At 38.2% G+C, this 23,965-nt stretch overlaps 1 protein-coding gene across 2 annotated transcripts in view; it reads right to left on the bottom strand.

The window, feature by feature from the left end:
• Positions 1 to 23,965, bottom strand: part of LOC149152198 (smr (Small MutS Related) domain-containing protein) — a 254,098-nt gene that overhangs the window by 81,137 nt on the left and 148,996 nt on the right. For both annotated transcript variants that reach the window (XM_089442988.1, XM_089442987.1), the window contains exon 7: positions 15,223 to 15,464. In XM_089442988.1, coding sequence (XP_089299114.1) covers positions 15,223 to 15,464 — 242 coding nt within the window. The remainder of the gene's footprint in view (positions 1 to 15,222; positions 15,465 to 23,965) is intronic.

Raw genomic sequence — 23,965 nt, 5'->3', positions numbered from 1 at the left:
ACTTGAATTTACTGAGCTAACTGAGTGACAAGAGCCATGTCACACTAGCTAACTGCCTCCAAGTTGTCCTGTTTATGTGGAAATTCAATTTACTCAATTTTACTAAGGCTAAAGTCAAATTGAGCCTTTCTTGCTACATTTTCTAACACTCCCTCTTAGCAAGAAAGGGATTTTTCATCTCCCCTATCCTGAACCTGTGGAATTCAAATTTACCTCTTGACAATGCCTTTGTCAAGATGTCATCATCTTGCTCCTCAGTTGCAATGTATTGTAGCAACATAATTCTCCTCTGCGCACAATCCCGCAAATGATGATGCCAGATATCAATGTGCTTGGACCTATCAAGAAATTAACGGATTCTTAGAGAGCTTAATGTAACTCTGATTATCAAAATATATCACTATCGGATCCATCTCCCGACTAAAAAGACCAACAAGTACTTTCCTCATCCATATGGCCTCACATATTGCTTGACTTGCAACCATGTATTCAGCCTCTGCTGAGCTGAGTGCCACAAAACTCAGCTTCCTGTTCTACCAGGAAATAGTTGCGGACCCAACACTAAAGATAATACCTAACGCATTTTTCCTATCTGATGGACTCCCTACCCAATCTGCATTGGTGAAGCCTTGGTGCTTCACCCCCTCTATCCTCCTGTACCACAATCCATACTCGGTAGTGCCTCTGAGGTGGTACAATAACACATGCTTTGTTTCCTTCCAATACAGGTTGGTAGGTCTCACCATAACTTAACTAAGTTGGTTTGCTGAATAGCACATGTTGAGTCTTATGTTCACAAGATACATCAAGAACCCCACAAGCTACCTGTAAATGGAAGCATCAACCTCTTCACCTAAAGTGGCATTCTCCTTCCTCCAATTTGTAGCTAGAGGTGTCTCCATAGGCTTACAATTCTCCATGTGAAATCTCTGAACTATTTCAGAGGCACACTTCTCCTGAGACACAAACAATTCACCATCACCTTGCCGTACTTTCAGCCCAAGGAAGTAATGCATTAAGCCCATGTCTTTCATCTTAAATTCCCTTGCAAGATCCTCTTTTCAAGAGTGGATCAGTTGCTCATCACCTATCAATATTAAATCATCAACATACAAAACAAGAATAAGAAACTTACCATCTACCACAATGTGATAGAGGTTTGCATCTGCTTCACTTTTGGTGAAGCCTAATCCACTGAGATAATTGTCGATCCGAGTGTGTCGTGCTCGAGGTGCCTCTTTGAGACCATACAATGCTCTCTTGAGTCTACACACATGTGACTCCCAATCATATGTCTCAAATCCTTTTGGCTGCTCTATGTAAATTTCCTCCTCAACAACACCATTGAGAAAGGTGATCTTCACATCCATCTGGTGGATCTTCCACCCCATCTACGCAGCTAATGCAAGAATTGATCTGATGGAGGAATACCTTGCCACAGGGGAAAATGTTTCCTCATAGTCAACTCCCTCTACCTGAGAAAATCCTTTGGCCACAAATCTGACCTTGTACTTCTCGATGCTCCCATCAACTGCATGCTTCACTTTGTAGATCCATCTGGAACCAACCATGATTTCCCTTCTAGTCTTGGCACAACCTCCCATACATTGTTCCTCATGATGGACTCATATTCTTCCACCATGGCATCAACCCAAACAAGTTGAGAAACTGCTTCCTCAAATGAAAAGGGCTCTGTCTCAATGAGCTCTGTCACGAGAGCCATGTAACCATGATTTAGGAGCTCCCACATGCTATCGTGCATCCTGGATCAATCTATCAACTTCTCTCGTTCTCTTTCTCCCTTCTCTGGATGTTTCTGGTTGAGTGGGTGTCTCCACTCAGCGTCCTCTATGCTCCTCCACTTGTGGCTTCTTCACAACATCCTAAGGCTCCTCCTTTGGAGCTAGAAGCTCCTGCTCTGATGGGATACTCAGCTCTCATTCTAGAGAGCATCTCATAGCCTTTTCCTCATCGAACTTGACATCTCTCCTCACAACTATCATCCTCAGTGAAGGTAAATACACCTAGTAATTGTGTGGAGTTTCAGTGTATCCTACGAAAAATCCCAACTCTGTTGTATGCTCAAGTTTCCTCCTTGAATCCTTAGAGACATGACAAAAAAATTGAAGCTCCAAAAATTCTTAAATGAGACAAATCAAGCTTTCTCCCAGAGAAAGCTTCCTCTGGTGTGATCATACCAAGTATTCTATGAGGACTTTGGTTCTGCAAGTAGATTGTGGTGTTGCATGCTTCTGCCCAAAGATGTAATGGAAACCCCTAATAATTCAACATGCCTCCTTGATGCTCCCGCTATGCTCATGTTCTTCCTTTAAGCTACCCCATTTTGTTGTGGGTTATGGCGTGCTATCATTTCCCTTCGAATACCTTCTTTGGCATAGAAATCCTTGAAGGCATTTGAAACAAATTCACATTCATTGTCGCTCCTGAGAGTCTTCACTTTCTTCACAGTCTCCTTCTCAACCAATGCTTTGAATTCAACAAATTTGGAGAAACTTCATTCTTCTTCCGCATGAAGAAGATGCAGCATTTTCTAGAGAAATCATCAATAAAAATAGCATAGTACTTATGTTTTGTTGTGGAGGTTGTAGAAAAGGGTCCACAAACATCAGAGTGGACTCGCTCCAAGATTGCATCTGCTCTGCTATCTCGGCCATGGAAAGTGGATTTGACATATTTCCCCAATGTGCAATCCTTGCAGACATCCTGTTGATCAAGGGAATCTTTAGAGAGATAGTTGGTAATTTGCTACATGATTTTTAAGGCACCATTGTGTAGATGACTCGATCTCCTATGCCAGAGTTCTCCAACATCTTGACTCTGCACTCCTTCAGCTGTGCTACTCAATGCAACGCAATCTCCAGGTTCTTGACTCAAACTCCAATCTGCTTCACTTGACGGGTAGTTATGTGTCTCAGAAAGACTATCCCTTTATTGAAAATAACATCATTTATCCTCCAACACTGCTACAAAGATTAGGTTCTTCTTCAGCCCAGGTACAAACATAAAATCTTTGAGGAGAAGACGAAAGGCTTTCTCCCTCTCAAAGGTGACATTACCAATTCCTGTAGCACGATACCTCCCATCATCCCCGAATTCAATATGCATCTGGAGATCCTTCTCCTCTAGGTTACTGAAGAACTCCTTGCACCCTGTCATATGGAATGAGGCACCGAAATCAAGGTACCACACACTCCCCATAACAGTGTTGGCGATGCATGCTATTAGGGTGAAGTCTAATTCAAATTGTGAAGCCAGTGTTTCACCTCCTGCTCCTCCTGAAGGCTTCTTGTTGGACTTCTTGTGCAGACATTTTGTTTCATTGTGCCCGTATTCATTGTAGTGGAAACATTTTATCTTGCTCAAGGCTTTCTTCTTGCCATTAATTTGGCTAGATTCAAGTTTGCTTTGGGTCTTCTCCCCTTTGCCCTTCTTCCCCTTCCCAACCAAGGAAAAGTTTTCTTCATCCTCTTCTCTGGATGATGTTCCATCTCTGATATTCCTCTTGAACTCTTCTTAAACCAAATCAGACCACAAACTTTCCCAATTTGGTAATTTTTCCCTTCCTTTCACAAAGTCCTGGTAGTTGTGCTAGGATTTTGGAAGGCCTAAAAGAGCTAGGCTCACCAGATCATCTTCTACAACGTTCACGCTAACCCCTCCAAGCTCATCTCGAACTTGTGTGAACTTGGAGAGAGATTGTGCAATAGTATCATTTTTCTACATTCTAATGTTTCGAAGCTTGTCTTTCAAGGTCAATTTTCTATGGTCACTGCTATTTTCGAATAGCTCAGTGAGTGTCTTCCACATAGCATATGGTGTTTCTTTGCCAAAGAGATTTGAGACCACATGGTCTCACACCTCCTAGAAGAATTCTCTTGGCCTTTGCAACATCCTTCTTCCATTAGGCTTAATGTTATGCATCAAACTGCTGGGGTTTTGCAATTTCAGTTTTCACATATTCTAACACACCATTATCATCAAGCACTACGTCCATTCGGTCCTTCTTGGCTATGAAATTTGAGCTGCCCTTCAAGGCATACTCCAATCTTAGTCTGTTGAAATACATTCTCCCGAATCTGAAGAAAAGTTGCTACATTGAAGCTGCAAATTTGAAATTTCTGAGGGACAGATTTGAAATATTGGTTCTAATGTGATTTCAGGGCTCTGATACCGTGTAGAAATTTCATAGAAATTGCAACTGCTCAAGATTTCGAACTAAAAACAAGATACACAATTCTACTCTATTAATCCGCGGAATAGAAATCACAATTTAGAACAACATGTAGCAAGCAAAACCACAGTTAGGGTAGAAGTCGGAAGCTCCCCTATGATGGTTCTTCTTCTTCTTCTTCAGCGGATGATTGAGTTATGTTGAGATATATGTCTGACAAGTAGGGTTCCTCTTCTTTTATGAGATGAGTCTTTTCGATGTTGCAGTTGTCTGTCTTCCACTTGACTGAGATTTGCTGTGATGCACCTATGATGAGACATGAGGCTTCTGATGGAAATTCCTCCCTAGCTGAGAGGGAGTGTTAAATTGTGGTGAAGTTGCAGGATGAATTTCCTTTGATTGCCATAGATGAAATTCAAATCTAATTGGCATAGATTTGCATTTTAAAATTATAAATTAAAGTTACTAAGTGTCTCCTGCCCTAACATTCCAAGTCAGCTTAAGGTTATTTGAAGGGAAATTACTTTTATTTGAAATTCAAATACAAAAATTTGAGGTTGGCTTCAAAGATATTAGGTCGGCTCCCTCCAAGGGTTGCAACCTTTCGCCAAAGACAAACCACTATAAATATGCTATTGAGTTGCTCTCCAAATCAAAATTCGATTGGCTAAAAGATGGTCTCCGCATGCCTCAAGGTATTGATCTCTTTTGGCTCAGAATTTGACTTTGCATGGCACAACAGAGCAAATCTTCGCATAGCATAGTGAATTGGCAACTCATAGCAGGATTTCGCATGGTTACAATCCTTATGATTTTCGCATGGTTACAGTGGCACAGTCTACGCATATGGTTTCACTAGTATTCACTACACGTCTTTCGCATTACCTCTGCATTGTATAGATTATGGTCTCAGCATTACTCTTATTATCTCGCACTTATGTTCTTTGATCTCATGGATATTCTCACTCAACACTGTGATTTTGTTCCATGATCGCGTTCTTACTGGGATGGACATGATATCGTTGTTAGTCTTGCTCTATTGCATCTCTGATATGGCATCTCTGTGGAAAGGTTTATTACTTTCTGTAGATGGTCTCTATATATGGCTCTTTGTGCTTCGTATTTACCTCCGTGATATGGCATCTATGGTTCTTGCATTCTACTATATCATGGCATCTATGGTACTCACATTCCACTATATCTTGGTTCTTCACATCTCTACAGTACGCATTACAGTCTTGGCTCTTCCCATCTCTGCAGTATCTCATTACAATCTTGGATTACAGCCTTGGCAGTATCGCATTATAGTTTTCAATTACAGTCTTGGCATATTGCATTACAGTCTTTTACATAGAGTCGTCCAGGCACTAGAAAGAGTCTCAACTTTGCCATATAGTCTGTATGTATGGCATGATCAATTGTATAGCATCACAATTGGCATCTCTTCACCATCACAAATATAGCATCTCAGTGTTACTCTATGCATGGCATCTCAGTCACAATGGTTTGGCATTACACATCATTGACATCTCAGTCATATATATATGGCATTGGTATCTCTGCTCTTCATAGTTATGGCATCATGAAACCATAGTTGTTTAGCTTCACAATTACTTGATATCTCAGTTCTATCACAGAGCAGTCCTTGATATCATAGTATGGTTGGAGTCTCATTCCTCTGTTTTATGTATAACCCTCGGAATCATAGTCATGTACAACATCACATGCATCATATGTACAGCAGTAGTGACATCTCAATCCAGTGATATGTACAGCAGTAGTGACATCACAGTCTCAGTCCAGTGATATGTACAGCAGTAGTGATATCTCAGTCTCAGTCCAGTGATATGTACAGCAGTAGTGACACCTTAGTTCAGCAATATGTTCAGCAGTATTAGCATAACAGTCCAGTGATACGTATGGCAGTCCTAGACCTCAGTTCGGTTATTTGTACATCTGTTATAATATTTATATGTTGTAACACTAATGTCAGTATGGTGAATCATTGATGACAATGTGTGAATCTTGTTCACAAACGAAGTTGTGAACAACCCTTGTATAGGCTTCCGTAAGCTTGATGGTATTTGTATCTCTATGTTGAACTTCTAAGTTTTTATGACAATATAATAGAAGAAGAAGAAGAATTTGGAAGGGTTTTCTCCTTGTGGGTTTTTGCCTTGGTCTCTGACCAAAATCTTGGTGTCCCTTGTGCATGTTTTTCTTCCTATGTTCCTTTATTCCGCTGCAATGTTGAAGTTATTGTTCTTTCTATATAATTGCTAATAATGTTTAATGCTATGGAGTGAATTCAATGGTGAATAATGATGTAAATGCAATTATCAAATCAAATAACTATGAAGCACTAAGAAAATTAACATGATACACCCTAGAGGATCAAGGCTATATTAAGTGTTGTAATGATACACCCTAGCTAGTGGATAGGAGAAGTCATCCAGACTTCTCATCAGTGCTAAACAGAAGAATTGTTCGCAGGTGTTAAGTCAAAGGAGAACATTCATTGTCACTGTAGCTTTCATCATCACCGCAGTATACCAGTCTGATTAGAGGCCGAGTTGATTGTGGCAAACATAATTGAAGCATCCATGTAGATATCGATACCATCCCTTGGAGACAGCAAGCTCCCTTCAAAAGGGCTGATCTGAGCATTAACATTACAAGAGTTGATGTGTATTAAGCGCATTCATAAGGTGTATTTGCAAGGGACCATTTTTATGTAATATTGCCAACCTATTGAATCTCGTTTAAAACTGAGCTCGAGTCCCAAAAATATTTGACGGTCAAATTGACTTCTGGTCACGGAATCAATTGCTTGGGAATTTTCCATTGCAGCGATCGGGTGCAAGAGAATACATGAAGACTAGAAAAGGTCAAATTATTGTGTCAGGTGCATGATATTTTATGAAGGCAGAATTGTAGATAAGTTGAGGGCCAATTTAGTTCTTTGGAGGGGACCTAGTTCTCTAATGAACAACGGGCCGAGTCTCTTTGGTGATAGCCAAGACTCGTAGGATCGAGTGGCCAAATTGATCAACAAGCTGAAGTCAATCCTTGTAACAGCATCATATCGCTCTCTTCCTCTCAATAGCAGCAAATTGATTAATGTAGGTTGAGACACATTCTTTGAGGCTGATTCCACCTTGCTATCAATCGAAGTAGCAATAGGAGGTCGATTTGGAGACTAGATAGACCCAGTTCTATGAAGTAATCTAATGCGAAAAATTCTTGAAAAGCAGTAATATATGTATAAATATTTTATTAAAAGATGAATTACAGATGATGATGATTACAATTGGGGTTCCTGGCTTATATACCGCCATGGACACCCTTTGGGGAAAGGGCATGATCTTATGATCGTGCCCTTTCGTCTAATTTAACTGAAAATTAAATAATAAACCTAATCTAACTAATTTTTACATAACATTGCCTTCCTCTCGAAAGAATGCTTTGTCCTCAAAGCATACGTAACGACGGATGTTGTTGACAAAATGCTTCATTCTCCCAAGAAGCTTCTTCTTTGGGTAAGTCCTTCCACTTGATCAGATATTCCTTGATAGTACGATATCGAAGCTTTCTTTCTCTAGTAGACAAAATACCTTCTGGTTCTAAAATGACTCTTCCCTCATCATCTAGGGATGGAAGTGTTGTTTGCGCTGTTTGATTGTTACCTAGTGCCCTTTTAAGGCAAGATACGTGGAAGACGTTGTGAACACGACTTGTCTCTGGAAGGCTTAAACCATACGCAACTTGGCTAATCTTTTTGTTGATATGATAAGGTTCATAAAACTTTGGTGCCAATTTGTTTTTTCCTTTCTGTTTTAAGGATAATTGTTTGTATGGTTGGAGCTTAACAAATACCCATTCTCCAACTTCAAACTCTCTTTCAGTTCTATTACGGTCTGCTTGTTGCTTCATATGATTCTTTGCATTATTCAGGTTTTCTTTTAATATTTGAACGATTTTTTGGGTTTCTTCTAGTTGATCTTTAACAGCGGACAGATTTGTCTAAACAATAGCTAGATCCTTCCATTTCGAGGGTTCATACCCATATAGAGCTTGAAATGGCGTCATTTTTGTTGATGTATGATAAGTGGAATTATACCACCACTCAACAAGATGTAACCATTGAGCCCACTTATTTTGTTTTTCTGTAGCGTAGCAACGTAGGTAGGCCTCCAAACATTTATTGACAACCTCTGTTTGGCCATCTGTTTGAGGGTGATAAGCGGAACTCATATTTAGGTAGGTTCCTATATGGCTGAACAATTCCTTCCAGAAATTACCTTTGAACTTGGCATCTCTATCACTCACAATGACTTTCGGAAAACCGTGTAACTTATATATATTTTTGCAAAATATTTCAGCGATTTCTTTTGCTGAGTATGACTTCTTTATTGCCATAAAGTGAGCATATTTGGTGAGTCTGTCGACTACTACGAAAATCTTGTCCTTGCCTTCAGATACTGGTAATCCTTCGATAAAGTCCATCGAGATTTCTTCCCATTTCTGATTTGGAATGTTTAAAGGGTGAAGTAATCTTGGTGTCGTAATATTTTCACTTTTATTCCTTTGACATGTGTCACATTCTGCTACATACTTCTGAATATCACGATTCATTCCCTTCCAAAAGAAGGATTGACGTGCATTGTAGTAAGTCTTAAAGAATCCTACATGTCCAACTGACGGTGAATCATGTAATTCCTTGAGTATCTTAAACTTAAACTTGGAATTTTTATTTAGATAGATTCTTCCCTTATACCATAGGATATCATTCTTCCACTCAAATTTTGAGTTGTTGGGAAGGTTATTGATTATTGTCGTTATTTCCGGATCCTTGGCATACTCACTTCGAATTTCGTTAAGCCACTCAGGGACAACAACCGAAATTTCAAGTAGTGTTGGTTCTTCATCTTTCCTGGATAAGGCATCTGCTACTACATTGTCTTTACCTCTTTTATGTAGTATTTCCAAGTCAAAAGCGGCAATTTTTTCAATCCATTTTTGTTGTTCTTCGGAAAGTGTTTTTTGTTGAAGGAGATGCTGGAGACTGTTATGGTTTGTTCTAATAGAAAACTTACTTCCCAAAAGATATTGCCTCCACTTAGCTAGTGCGTGCATGATAGCGAGCATTTCTTTGTTGTATGTGGATTTGAGGCGTTCTCTTTTGTTGAGCTTCCTACTTTCAAAAGCTATTGGATGTCCTTGTTGCATTAATACTGCACCTATACCGAATCTGGAAGCATCACACTCAATGATAAATGGTTTAGAAAAATCTGGTGTTGCTAATACGGGAGCATTAGACATAATTTCCTTTAATTTTTCAAAACACCTTCCTGCTTCCTCATCCCATAGAAACGAATTCTTCTTTAAAAGATTTGTTAGAGGTGCAGTTATATGTGCATAGTTTTTAATAAATCTTCGGTAATATCCAGTCAAACCTAAGAACCCTCTTAGCTTGGATATATTAGCAGGTTTGGTCCATTCTTTTATAGCTTTGATTTTGTTAGGGTCCACCTTTACGCCTTCATGGGATATAATGTGTCCAAGGTATTCTACTTCTTCCTTTCCGAAGGTGCATTTGGATTTTTTTGCGTAAAATTGGTGTTCTTTAAGTAGTGTAAGAACTTTGTCCAAATGTTGCAAGTGCTCCTTCCAAGTTTTACTGTAAATTAGAATATCGTCAAAAAATACTAATACAAACTTTCTAAGATGTGGGCGAAATAATTCGTTCATAGTTGCTTGAAACGTTGCTGGTGCATTGGTTAATCCAAACGGCATTACTTTAAATTCATAGTGACCTTCGTGTGTTCGGAATGTCGTTTTTGGTATGTCCTCTAATCTGATTCTAATTTGATAGTAGCCTGATCTTAAGTCCAATTTTGAGAAATACCTTGCGCCATGTAGCTCATCCAACATTTCGTCGATAAAGGGGATTGGGAACTTGTTTTTAATTGTTATTTTGTTTAATCCCCTATAGTCAATACATAGCCTGAATGACCCATCTTTCTTCCTTACCAACACCACTGGAGCAGCGTAAGGACTTTTACTTTTCGAGATGATTCCACACTTTAAGAGGTCTTGGATTAATCTCTCGATTTCTGTTTTTTGGTGATGTGGATATCGGTATGGCTTGATGTTGACCGGGTCTGATCCTGCCTTGACTTCTATTGTATGCTCAATTTCCCTATTAGGCGGCATCTTCATAGGTAGGTCTTGAAATACTTTTTCATGTTTCCTAATTAGATCTTGTATCTCTGGTGACTCTTCACTGGTCATATTTGCAGATAACATTTCTAACTGATGACATTGTACTACATAAGCGGGTGCTCCCTTTCGAATCATCTTCATCATCTGCGATGATGATACAATTTGATTTTCTGGTGCTTGGAATCCGTGTAATTTGTACTTCTGACCTCCCCATTTGAATTTTATAAACTGTACTTGGTGGTTGGCGGCATAAGTACCTAAAGTTCGTAACCACTGGAAACCTAAGACTACATCTACTCCTAATGGTATGTGAAAAACAGAGACTCTACACTAAAGTCTTGAATCTGCAATTTAACCTTATGGCATTTCCCCACCTTTTAAATCTTCTTACCGTCAGCTACCATCACCTTCATGTTTGGTAAAGGAAATGAAAAAATATTGAGTCTCTTTGCCATGGTTGCATCTAAAAAATTGTGTGTGCTACCAGAGTCGATGAGAACCACTACGTTGTTCTTCTTTATGTGTCCTTTTAACTTTAAGGTCTGAGGTTGTGATATACCTGTCATGGTTGATAATGACACTTGCGGAATACTCTCGTCATCTAATTATGGTGAGAATTCTGGGGAATCTTCTGTTTCCTCTATGTCAGAATCTTCACTGTTTGAATCATTGATTGCTTCACAATTATATAGGTTCTTTGGTTCTTTTCCTTTAGCACACCTATGCTTGGGGTCCCACTTCTCACCACAGCGCTTGCATTTACCCTCTTTTATCCTTTGCATTTCCACATTAGATTTTTCATCTTCACGTCGATGTGGTGGAACATATCTTGTATTTTTTGCGTCCGCATACTGAGGTGTTCTTCGTCTTGAATATGTTTTTTCGGACTTTGACCAAAATATTTGTTCGAATTTCTTTTCGGTTGTTTTTGCTTTTCGTCTTGCTACTTCTATTGATGAAATGTCATGCATTTCAAGTTCTACTTGTAAATGGGTTTTGAGTCCCGAGATGTATGATTGAATTAGACAAGATTCTGATAACCCAGGTACTCGTGTTACTAAGGTCTCCCATTCTTGAGTGTATTCGTCCACACTTCCTTTTTGTCGTAACTTGATGAGTTTTGAAAAGAACTCTTCTTCTCTTACACCTTGGAATCTTTTAAAGAAGGCATCTTTAAATTTTCTCCAGCTAATGATGTGTGTTGTTTTTTTCCACCACATATACCAGTTATATGCTTCTCCTTCCATTTTCATGGATGCATGCCTGAGCTTTTCGTCACCGTCATTGATGTCATATATCTCAAAGTATTCTTCTGCTTTGTTTATCCATGCAACATTGTTTTTTTCGTTTCCATCGAATTTAGGCATCTCGACTTTTGCCCTTTGCTAGTATGTTGCTAATGGTTGAGCGAAAAAAGGGTGTTGATTAGTAAAGGTATCCCAAAGTTGCTTGTTTGTAAAGGCTGTGTTACTTGCTTCTTGGCGGGGTGTCGCTGATTTTTTGGGGGATTCAACTTTTTCATGAGAGTCTGTTGACTTTGTTAAATCTGACGAGATGTGTTCTTGATTCTCTTCACCTTCTTTTAGTAGTTGTTCGGGTGTACAATTCGACCTTTTACACAGAATTTTCAGCATTGTTAAGGCATCTCTGATGTTTACTTCTGTTTGAACATGTTGATTTTCCATCTTTATTCGATTTGTCGTATCGTGAAGATTTTTTATTTTGTCAGCTTGCTCCCCAAGCTTGATCTGGAATTCATTTAATCTTTTACTGACCTCGTCGTGGTTGTTATTTATCTTATGCTCCAAATCCAACAATTTTTTTTGAAAATCTGCCATTGTCATTGTCGACATTGAGCGGGTTTGCGGGGGCGTGTATTTGCCACTTTAAATATTTTTTTTAAAATAATTAAATTAAATTAATTAATTTAATTATATGACATAAGTTTTTTTTAAATAATTTTAATTAATTAAATTAACTTTATATATATATATATATATATAGATATAATTTATATATATTATATTATATATATATATATATATATATATATATATATATATATATATATATATATATATATATTATATTTTATAGATATATATATATATATATATATATATATATATATATATATATATATGTTACATATATCGTATGTACTATGGACTGTTACATCCCCTGCCAACAGTTACGTCTTTTTTGAGCAGTCATAATAGTTTTAACCGTCAACTCTTGTGGTGCAGATATTCTGCAGAAATCACCACACACCGTACGGACCAGTTTTAACACTATGATTCAACAGCGTGCCGGAAGTCAATGGAAGTGGACGTCAGAGTGGGCAGCACGGTCGACGGTAGAGGAAGAGAGGGTATCAGATACGCGGAGTGTAATGACGGTGTCGGAAATTAATTTGTGCAGCACTAATCCGAGGAGCAACCTGCTCTGATACCAGATAATGTGGAAAATTCTTGAAAAGCAGTAATATATGTATAAATATTTTATTAAAAGATGAATTACAGATGATGATGATTACAATTGGGGTTCCTGGCTTATATACCGCCATGGACACCCTTTGGGGAAAGGGCGTGATCTTATGATTGTGCCCTTTCATCTAATTTAACTGAAAATTAAATAATAAACCTAATCTAACTAATTTTTACATAACATAATCATTCTGGTACAAAGAGTTAATTGCAGGGTTCGAAATAATTGTCGAAGCCTCCTTCAGGGTATTGGATCAAGTCCTGAAGGCAGAATTCCATTGATACCATCCTAAACACAGCAAAGACATCAAGCGAGTTAAGAAAAGTTTACTGGCAGGTTGAGGAGCAGAGTTTATACAATTGCTGACTGGTAGATAGATTAGCAAGAGTAGCACCACTGTCTACAGTGCAGTCAACTAAGGCTGAGCGACGGGGCGAGATTCACTATTTTGTAGTGACAGGTTTATTAGAAGCAATGCTTAAATCTATTGTCCTGGGCGTTTGAAGGAGAGATTCACCAGGATATAGTAAAGGCTGAGCGACGGGGCGAGATTCACTATTTTGTAGTGACAGGTTTATTAGAAGCAATGCTTAGATCTATTGTCCTGGGTTTTTGAAGGCGAGATTCGCCAGCATATAGTAAAGGGACTGAGACATGTACCACGACAAAATAAACTAAGAGCACATATCCATTGTTGGAGTCCTATATCCATTGAATGTCAGGTGCAACAACTGATTGTATTCCCATGTCTTCTCAAAACAAAACAACTGTTGATTCCAGCTGCAAATCTTGTATCTCATTAAGTAAATAATTGTGATCCAGTCTCCGATGTAGTAAATTCCATATAAGGTGTTGGAATTTACATGCTAGAACTTCAAAGAATTATTATCCACAGAGAATCAAATGTGAGTCACTGAGATAACAAGAGCGAGCCACAAAGAATTACGAGCCACAGAAATAATGCAAGCTACAGATAATGAGCTTCAGAGATAGCAATGCAAACCATAATGCAAGCTACAGATACAATATGAGGTAACCATGCAAGCCACAGGGATAATGTGATCCACAAATACAATGCGAACTATAGAATGTAATGCGAACCATTAAAGAATGCGAGCCATAAAGAATGTAATGCTAGCCATCAACAATCCATAGAGAATGTAATGCGAGCCACAGAAATAATATCAACAAGCCATAGAGAATGTGATGCGAGTCACTGAAAGATATGCGAACCACAAGAAGACATTGCGAGCCACGGACCCAAGCTGATCTGCCTCACAGCACACCGAATCGTTGCCAAGAATGTTGGGGGATAGGTGTATATTTATAGCTGTTCATTTGAGCAAAACGTCACGACCATTGGGGCAGGCCAACATGATGAGGCCAACTTGTAACTTGGAGGGAAAACACAAATTTAAATTTGCTTTAAATATATTTAACACATGTCATAATGTTTCTTGCCCAAATAAATTTGAGCATCATTAAATAACAACGAGAGAAGTGCCGAACCAAATTATTAATAATTTCCTTTATCCAATTCAAATTCTTCCTGGGGCAAGAAGGGTTTCTCATGGGAAATTCATCCCATTCCCGTAGCTGCCCCAATTTTCAACTTTGCATTCGTACATATGAAAAGCAAAACCTTATAATGAACCAAATTCTGTAACTCTTCTGATTCTGTATAATAAATTACCAGTCTTCTGTAAAACAGATCACTAAATTAGAAAAATGAAGAGGGTAGGTAATTATCTCTCCCTTTCTCTACCCTGGAATCATTCAGGAAAATGAATTAAGGAGACTAGAAGGAATGAAAAGAAACTTGAACCATAGGAATCTAACTCACAACATATTATGGGCAAACTGATTGTATCAACATGTTCACACTGAAGTGGGAATACTAACAAGCATCAAAAAACAGGCCCCTCGTAGGTTTCAACGAAAGCATGATCAATTTCTTTAGATCATTTCTTATGCTTTGTTCGCTTATTAAACAGATATTTTATATGATCTGTGGCTGGAGGATTAAATTAACAATTTTTATAACAAGTGATTGCCCAACTCATCCATTTGTTTCGTTGTAAATAGAGATCTACAGGGATTATTGTGAGTCCATCATACAAATTATCACATACACGATAAGAAGAGAACAAAACATTTCCTTTAGCTTCTCAAATTAGCAATAAAACAATTCAATCACCAGTAATCGAAAAACTGCCAAATTTCTCCATAAACACAATACATCTATACCTTGATTTTAAAAGCCTCAGTGCTTTCATTCCAATCCTAGAAGGTGCTAACATAGTTGAGTGACCACATACCATCTTTAGGTAGAGCATCTGTTGTCACTGATAGATTAGCCAATGATATTTGTGTAGGCACTTTCTTTGACTTCCTTTTCAGTCTCATGGCAGTCACAAAACCTGTATTTGCAGATGGCTCCTCACTAATTTCAGTTATCTTGAACAAGGACTCCAACACTTGTCTTGGGAGACTAGATTTATCGCTCGTTTCAACATGGCTTGATTTCACCCCAGACTCAAGAAGAGTGTTGATTGCCTCACTATGTCAAACAAACAGCATAAATTAACAAAATTTGTGATTAGATCCTAAAGATATTATATATAATGTGTTCAAGATATTGAGAAAAATAATAAATATGGGTGAATCTAATAGCTTATCTGCTTGCAATGCAATCAAAGTTGAATTGATTAAAGCTTTTTAATACAAATAAAAGCTCATTGATTGCATAAAACAAAGATCTATAAAATAGCTCACAAGTTTTTAAAAAATTATAGTCAATAGTCATAAACACAAATTTTAGAGTAAAAAAGATAACTATGAACTAGCTAAAACATATAACTAATTGTTGATTCTAAAATTTTGATACTACAACTATAATTCTCAGAGAAATACACAAAAAGGGGACTCCTACACACAAACGCACACATGGGCACACACACAAACACACAATCTAATATAGGGCAGGAAAACCCTCATTATTGTTGTAATCATTATTTGCAAGCAATCCCGTTAGAAATCTCTTAAGTTTCTCCCATTCAAATTTATCTTTGTCGATCTCCAATCAATCAAACCTGTGTATTATAAGGCTCTACCTACAGTCTTGGTCAATCTCCAAATGATCATAGCTCATGAACTATAAGACTCTACCAAGGATACAAAATCTACTTGTATGTGTCAACTTCTAAAAGAAATATTTTAATTGGTATATTTTAATGGGACTACTATTGCAAAATCTAGCAACCTAGTGCAAAGCCTGACTAGGCAATCTGGGTCTTAGGGCAACAATGAGATCCACCACCACTGTCACCTCAGTGGTTTCACCCCTGTTGTTTTGTGGCTGGATATTATTCCCACACGGGAGACTTCCGTGGCAAGACTTAGAGGTGGGATGACCTATAGATCTAAGCCAAATGGCTCTCTACAAAGCTTGTTAATGAAACACCCTGTAAGGATCTTCAATAAAGAGAGGCACGGGGTGTACGAGAGCAGATGGAATAGCGGAGAGCACTCGCAAAGCCTTGGAGGGTGAGATAAGATCTACAGATGTTCAAGTACACTTTTCTACTAGCCACCATCAACTCATAAAATGTTGTTATAAGTTGGTTTTTTGGGAATATGCAAATTTACAGCATGCAAAAAAATATAACAGAAATAGAAATAGCCTATTTATGGTATCCTCCTTAATGGGCTTAAGGCTATCTATAAAAGAAAACAAGGGAAAGGTCAACAATGTGTTTTTGGTGGCTGAAAATACATATAACAGCAAACAAGACCTAGACATCGTCCCTAAGATTGGGGATAAAACATGCGATAGATTTTACTTTTCATACAATAATAGATGCAACGCCTACCTAAAGGACAATAACATATAGGTACAATTTAGCTATAAAATCCAGATTTAACCAAGCCCTAACCCTAAATTACTATGAAATAAAGAAAATTGGAAAATTAAGGTTGATCGACAAACCTAGACTAGTGCCTTTAATCAATTAGGGCAAGGTGAAGATAGAAGGACCTTAAATAGAGAGGGTAGGAGGGCAATTGCCTTCACTCCCCAAAACCCTAGCGACTTTTATATATAGGAGATTTAAGGTCAAACAATTCAAAAACTAGTTGCTTTGACCAATACCTCATGACAAATTTTACATACCAAGAAATAAGAGCTCGTAAAAGATCTTGCAATTTTTAATATGGCACATAACAAACCCTAATTTCAGCAATTTCATGCTAAATGGAAGAAAAATAGCATTAAAATTACACCATTCAAGCAAATATCACTTTATCAATCCAAAGAAAGCCTCTTCATGCAAAACATATCCTCCCCAAGAAAATTCGCACTATACTCAGCGATTGCACACTCTTTCAAGTGAGAAATGATGAGTGTGTATGACAATGATCCAAAGGAATTTGACTCCCCTCTATTTATATGAGGGTAACCAAGTCAAATTTCCTTAATATACAATTAAGAGCCCTAAAAGTTCACCTAAAGTTTCCAACAAGGCTAATAGGTCACAATTCGACTTAACAATAGCTTTACAAAATGATAAATCACAATAAAATGACATACTTTTTCCACACGTAGGACAATCATATCTCCAACATGACGTCACCCTCAATTAATGAGCATCTCCATCAAGTAAAGCGACAAATAGATCCAAGGTTGTTCCTCAATCCAAGACACCTCATCAAAGTCAAAGGGAAGCCATGTCTCCTCATCTAAGAATTCATCATCAAGAAGCCCTGCATCACCTTCATAGGGTTTGCATGGGTGGTGTGGTAACCCTAGGGCATAATGTTAGCATCAAAAGGAACTGTTCCATCCCTCCCAAAGTGTGTCCAATGATCACCATCCTCATTTGGACTCAGGAACAAAGCAACATCCAACAAGTGTACAAGGCCAGCTTGGGGTTGTCCTGAGTCCTCTAGGGCACACTATTAATCCCTGCCAATGAACAGACTTTTTGGCTCAACATTTTAGCATCTAGTGGTATGGAAGGGACCCTACATCCATGTTGAAGCTCCTCAAGGTCCAATGCTCATCTCTATGTGGGAAACATTGAGCATGCAATGTCACAAGTGCTCTCATCTTGGGCTAAATGTGCTCTTCAATGTGATGAAAAGGTGTCAAGCCATACCTAAAAGGATATATAATGCATCTCTGAGAAACTATCTTAAACATACCATCAAGATCAAGTGAGATCAACATCATTAGGTAAAGAAACCATTGAAGTATCGTAGTGAACCATAATCAAATCTAGGGGCACAAAAATACTTCTCACAAACCTTGCCTTCAAATGTCATTCTCGCTGATGATTTGTAAGAAAGTTACCATATTTGTGTTGGGATGATTATACAGTTAGCCCTATTAGGTGCTTCCAACTCCAAGGAGACCGACATTTCCTAGGTAGACCCATCAATCCATAGGTGCATGTAATAAATGTGTATATGGAATTGGAAAGAAATTAAGGAAGATGTCAATGTCTCAATGCAAGTTGAAGGAGGTCCAACATTTTGAGTGTAATGCTGATAATAGGGAGCAATCGTGGAGACCTGAGCTACCCCTTTCCTTGGTCCACCCCTCTGGTGCACCTTTTTTTTCAATGTTTTTTCTTTTCTTTCTTTCATGGCTTGAGTGACCAACTTGTTTTATGTTGTTTCAATACCCCTTAAAGATGTATAGTTTTATTGCTCATTAATGTTGGGACATTAGAAGTTCTTTTGATTTAAACAAAGCATGATATGCTTAGGAACTAGGTGATGGTTAATGAGGACGGTAAAGCTCAGGCTAGGCTTTTTCCCACGTGCTTATTATCAGTGCCCTCCATCTTTTACATTTTTCATTTTCTTTCATTTGTGGCTATATATGTTTTTATCTTTATTTGAATTGCATCAACCTCTTAGGGCAAGGCTTCAAGCTCTAACTCAATGTGGATAAAGGTTATCACTCCCATTTACAAATGACAATCAACCCAAAGAGTGGAAGTGGATACAAGAACATATGGAAAGCGACAAGTGTGGATTACCTTCAACATGCTACGTCAATTAGTGCCTTCTATTCGTGCCCCTCCTAAACAACGGAAACAAAAGGCCTTAGGGGAGGTCACACTAGACTAGGAGTAAACAATAACCTCCTATGCGAAATGTGGGAACAAGGATACAATCAAAAGCAGTCAATCATCCAACTAAACTTGTGATCCACATTAGAATGTCCTTAACAGTAAATGGAAGCACATCATTACAGAAATGGCTAGTGTACCTTCTAATAAATGGCCTACCTTCCTTCAAGAAGTATGTTAAATGGGAGAAAACATTAACCAAATCATAAGTGGAGAGCCCTAAAGTGAAGCTATATGTGGATAATTATAGGGTTGTTGGATGGCTAGTTGTCTGAGGAGAAAAATTTTCTCCTAAAGGTTACCCACCCAAGTGGGTAATAGGGAATATTTATTACAATATAATTACACAAAGAAACAGAGTCCCTGTAACATCTCTAATCTAGTCGAACCCTAAACTATAAGTCAAAGTTAACTAGTTGTAGACCAACAAAAGGCCTCGTCATCATCTACAACCATTACAAAACTCCCAAAATATACTGATAAGTGTCATCTAATAACACAATGCTATCTGTTATAGCAAAATCTAGCACCCTAGTGCAAAGCCTCACTAAGTGACATAGACAATGAGCAACAAAGGGAGTGTCACCACCAACACCTTAGCAACTATTCCCCTTTTTTTATTGTACAATGGACATTTGACAAAACATAGGATTCCCTAGTCGATCTTAAAGATCAAATGGCCAGTCAAACCAAGTCAAGAGCCCTCTAAGGGCTCTCCATCAATTATGACCAATATGGGAGATCATACAATTAGGGTTTATGGTGGATTTCTTAAACTAGTTTCCAGATTTTAGTTCAAAGGGTCCTATGGTTCTTTTAGTTCAAAGGGTCCTATGGTTCTTCTTAGGATCAAAGAAGGTCCCCAAAAACACACAATCCAAAAAACACCTTTTGTTGAAGTAAACTAGCATGCAAAATCAGAATCTGCAACATTCATCCAGTTTATAACATTGGCAAATTCAGCCCCATAAACTATGATAATAATTAAAAAATGAGGACTAAAGATAAAAGTAAACAAGACATTGCATTTGACAAATTTTAGGGTTAAAATTCGAAATTTGCCAAATATTAAGGCCAGCTGAATTAATTCGACAAAGATTCACTGAACTTGAAATCAAACTTCACTTTGCATTCAAATTGAAATGGATACGAATTTACAAAGAATAAACTCAACCAATTTAAACTCGGTGGCATTGAAAATCAACAATGGCACTAAAATTAAAAAGAAATATAATTGTGTGGTTTTTATCCCATAGTTTTGTGCATTCCCTGTGGTTTTGTTGGGAACCCATGGTTTTCATTACACCCGAGGATGTGGTGCGAGAGCATATTATTGATTTTCCCTTTTCCAGGCTCCACCGACTAGGGTTTCAACTTGATAGCATAATGACTTAGCCAGTTTATAACTAGCATCCTCAATTGTGTCTCAACGCTCCAATTGTATAACACACAAGTGATGAATAAATAAGATTGCTTCTGAGCCACTTGCAGGCTTATGGTGCTCACAAAGTTGTAGGATTAACTCAAAATGCGTGTAGCCAGTTGTGCAAGTGTTTAAATACATATATTTTTATTTTTAGCTTGGTTTATTATATATATTTTTAAATTTCTTAATATGTTGAATGTAATGTCCGATTTATTACAAAAAAATCACTATCTATTTTTTATCGACCATCAAGGTCATTGAACTTGAAATCGAATTCGAACAAGGTGACATATATCACAAAAACTTTATGCAAATAATAGGCATATAACAACAATTATAACTCTAGACGTCAACACTAATTTAGGGCTAGAAAATACACTTAAAATGACACCTTTGGTTTTCCAATATATGCCAAACAATTCCTAACCCTAATACCAAATCAGATCTAATACAATAAAAGCTAAAAATATGTGATTTTTTTGTAAGTAAACCCTAATTTACCCTAAAACATGTAAATAAAATGAATTCTAGAGATTTAAATGATTTACACAAGAGGAATAAAGCCTTTCTCAATCTCAAAGGACTAAGGTACGTACACTCACTTATACCTAGGGTTTTGAATCGAGGCTCTCAATCTTCAAAGATGAAATAAAGGAAAGAGTCTACGTGTTATTTCCTCTAAGATTTGGAGAGAGGATTTGCCTAAGAAGGTTAAAAAAAAAACAAAATATTATACCCACTTGCTTAATAGTTAATTACCATCATCTATAAACAATAACCAAGATAAAAAGAAGTCCACTTACTAAGTTTATCATGCATTTATCCAAGCTTTACTATAATTCATCCATGAAAAAGGAACAAAATCCACATCAAGAAGTCCCCAAAGAGAGTTGTTCAACTAGTACTCCATAGCGAATTAGAGAAAAAGACAAGTAATCCAAGAGAAGTGTTATCTCTCAAGTGTGCAACGACCAAATGAATGTTAGTGCTCTCCTATTTTTACTAGGTCAGCCAAGCCCTTAGCATCAATTAGGACGAAATTACCTAAACAAATAGAAACCCATCAAATAAGGTGGATAAGTCTCACGTTGACCACCAAAATAGCCTAAAAGGCGAAAGTACGATGAAAAATGCACTCTGAAAGGTCACACGTGTGAGCATAATAGTGCAATGAATCATGAAAGGGGCATGTCTCTTCATCCAATGGTCATGGCATATCATCAAAAGGTGTGCCCCATCAATCCTAACATGTTATCCATCCAAGCCTCTGCATCATGAATAGGGTGCCACATCAAGACCATGAGTACATTGCCCTAGCTCCAAGAGGGGTAACGTCCAAAGTGTAAGGGGTGATAAAATGCCTCCAAAGGTATGCCAAGTCATCCTCAAGATGCAAGCACAATGCCCATCATCAAGTGTCTAACCATATAACATCCAACGTCTAAAGGGTACGTAGCATCATTCACAAAGTGGAAGAGAAGCATTATCAACGTCCTTGAAAGGACCATGACCATGTCTGGATCATCATTAAGCCTAGGCTCAAGGGATCAAGACAAACCAACTAGCATGCATACAAGAGTCATAGAAGCATAAAAGATGAACCATATCATGCAACTATATCACATAAAGTATGTTCTTCAAACTTCAAACTAGCATAGGACCATATACAAGTTGACAGATTTAGGTATGGGAGGGTCATTAATTACCAATATTGGGTGCTCCCAACACCAATGGGAGGAACAAATCCAATGCCATTGTCATGACGCCAAAGAACCTGCACACATCTTGCCACTCTATTGACCTCTAGGCATGCGACACCACGATTGTTCTGACAAGTTGGAATTTCCACTACGAGCGTACTAAGCTTGGACTACACCTTAGTTATTTACTTCTTGTTAATCCTTGTCTTAAACATGTAACTCTTACACATTCACAAAAATATGCATCATTAGAACATCTACAAGAGTTTTTCCTAGCTCGGGCTACACAGTGTCTAACACATGACCCCAACAGTGAAAATAGAATGGTTACATTATGTTACAACGTCAGGGTGACAACCCAAATACAATGATACACTTGACACAACCATGTCCTCACCACGATGTGGAGGAAACCTCTGGTAAAATTGTGTCTATACCAAGTCATGTGAGAACCCCCGACACAATTGTGCCTCTTACCCACCACTAGTGGGTGACCCTTATAGGAGACTTTTTCTCCTTGATTTTTCTTCGGCAGGTAGCCAACAGCCACCTGATAGCTCGATGTGCTACCATTTTCCACCACTTGAGCTATCCATTGTGAGACATCTCTCATCTATCATTATCGTACATTTGAAGGTAGGCCATCCAACCCCGAAGGTATGATTTTTCATTATGTAATTAGGTATTTGTGCTTGCTTTCCTTAGGTAGACTTAGGCATGGATTAGGGGGGCAGACTTGGAGGAAAGAAAGGGCTTGGGTTGTACTCTTGTTTCCTGGTCTCAGCTTTGGGGTCAATCTTGTATCCTAGTCCCATGGGATCTCCTTTATTGGCTACTAGCTTTAACAGTGACACTACGTGGGAAACCCAAATTTTGGTTACGTCATCCTCCTTCCCGACACCATATATATCCCACTCCCTCCACTCATTACAAGCCCTTTACACGCTTTCCCCATATGGGTCCACATTTGTCCATTGGGTCCACAACATGTTAGCCTCCCCTTCCCCTTGTCCACACCTTGGGTCAGGCCTAGAATGATGCCCCAGAGGTTGATGAAACTATAAAGAAAGATAAAACCATAATTTACTCGCATACAATAGGAAATGTACCGCAAAATGCAAAATATGGTCGAGGCAATAAATTTAGCACATGGGCAAAATCTAAACATGCGCCATACCCTTGTCATTATGGCCATCACCCTAGTTCTTAGGGCCCCTATGAGTGCCCCTTGCATCATCGATGAACCCATGTATGTCCCAACCCCTGGTGGGCGATGAACTACACTACCCTAAGGGGGTAATCACTACTACATCTTACACATCATGCTCTCATCCCCTTGAGCCCCAAGTAGTTAAATGAAGAAAAATCGATAATAGACAGAAGGAAAATCAAGAAGGGTGGAAAAACAAAGGTCGGGGTAACTCATGTACCACGACTGCTCCCTCCTACATTCATATACCCAAGGCATGGGCCTCCCTCACCATAGTTACCCATGTACCATGGCATATGGCTTGGACCCTCCCCTATTGCCCCCACTCTGTTTCATCACTATTTCACATGACACTTGCCATTTGATGGATCTACCATGGACCTATCATTCCCTTAGAGGTTGAAACCACCTAATAGGTGTTGAAGAAAGTGTAACTAGGTTCGGTCTTCATAATGACATGTAATTATGACTGATGTAAATGATGTAATAAAGAGAACAAAATTATTATTGTAAACTTGCTTCATGGGTTTCATGAGCAAGTGATTTTAGAATAATAGGATTTGTCATTTAGAGTCTAGAATTAATGTC

The sequence above is a fragment of the Pinus tabuliformis genome, chromosome 9, assembly GCF_031772625.1.
Source record: "Pinus tabuliformis cultivar Carrire ecotype Pingquan chromosome 9, CPIR1, whole genome shotgun sequence".
Taxonomy (NCBI): Eukaryota; Viridiplantae; Streptophyta; class Pinopsida; order Pinales; family Pinaceae; genus Pinus; species Pinus tabuliformis.
The sequence above is the reverse complement of the archived record's forward strand: the minus strand, read 5'-3'. Positions and strand labels throughout refer to the sequence as shown.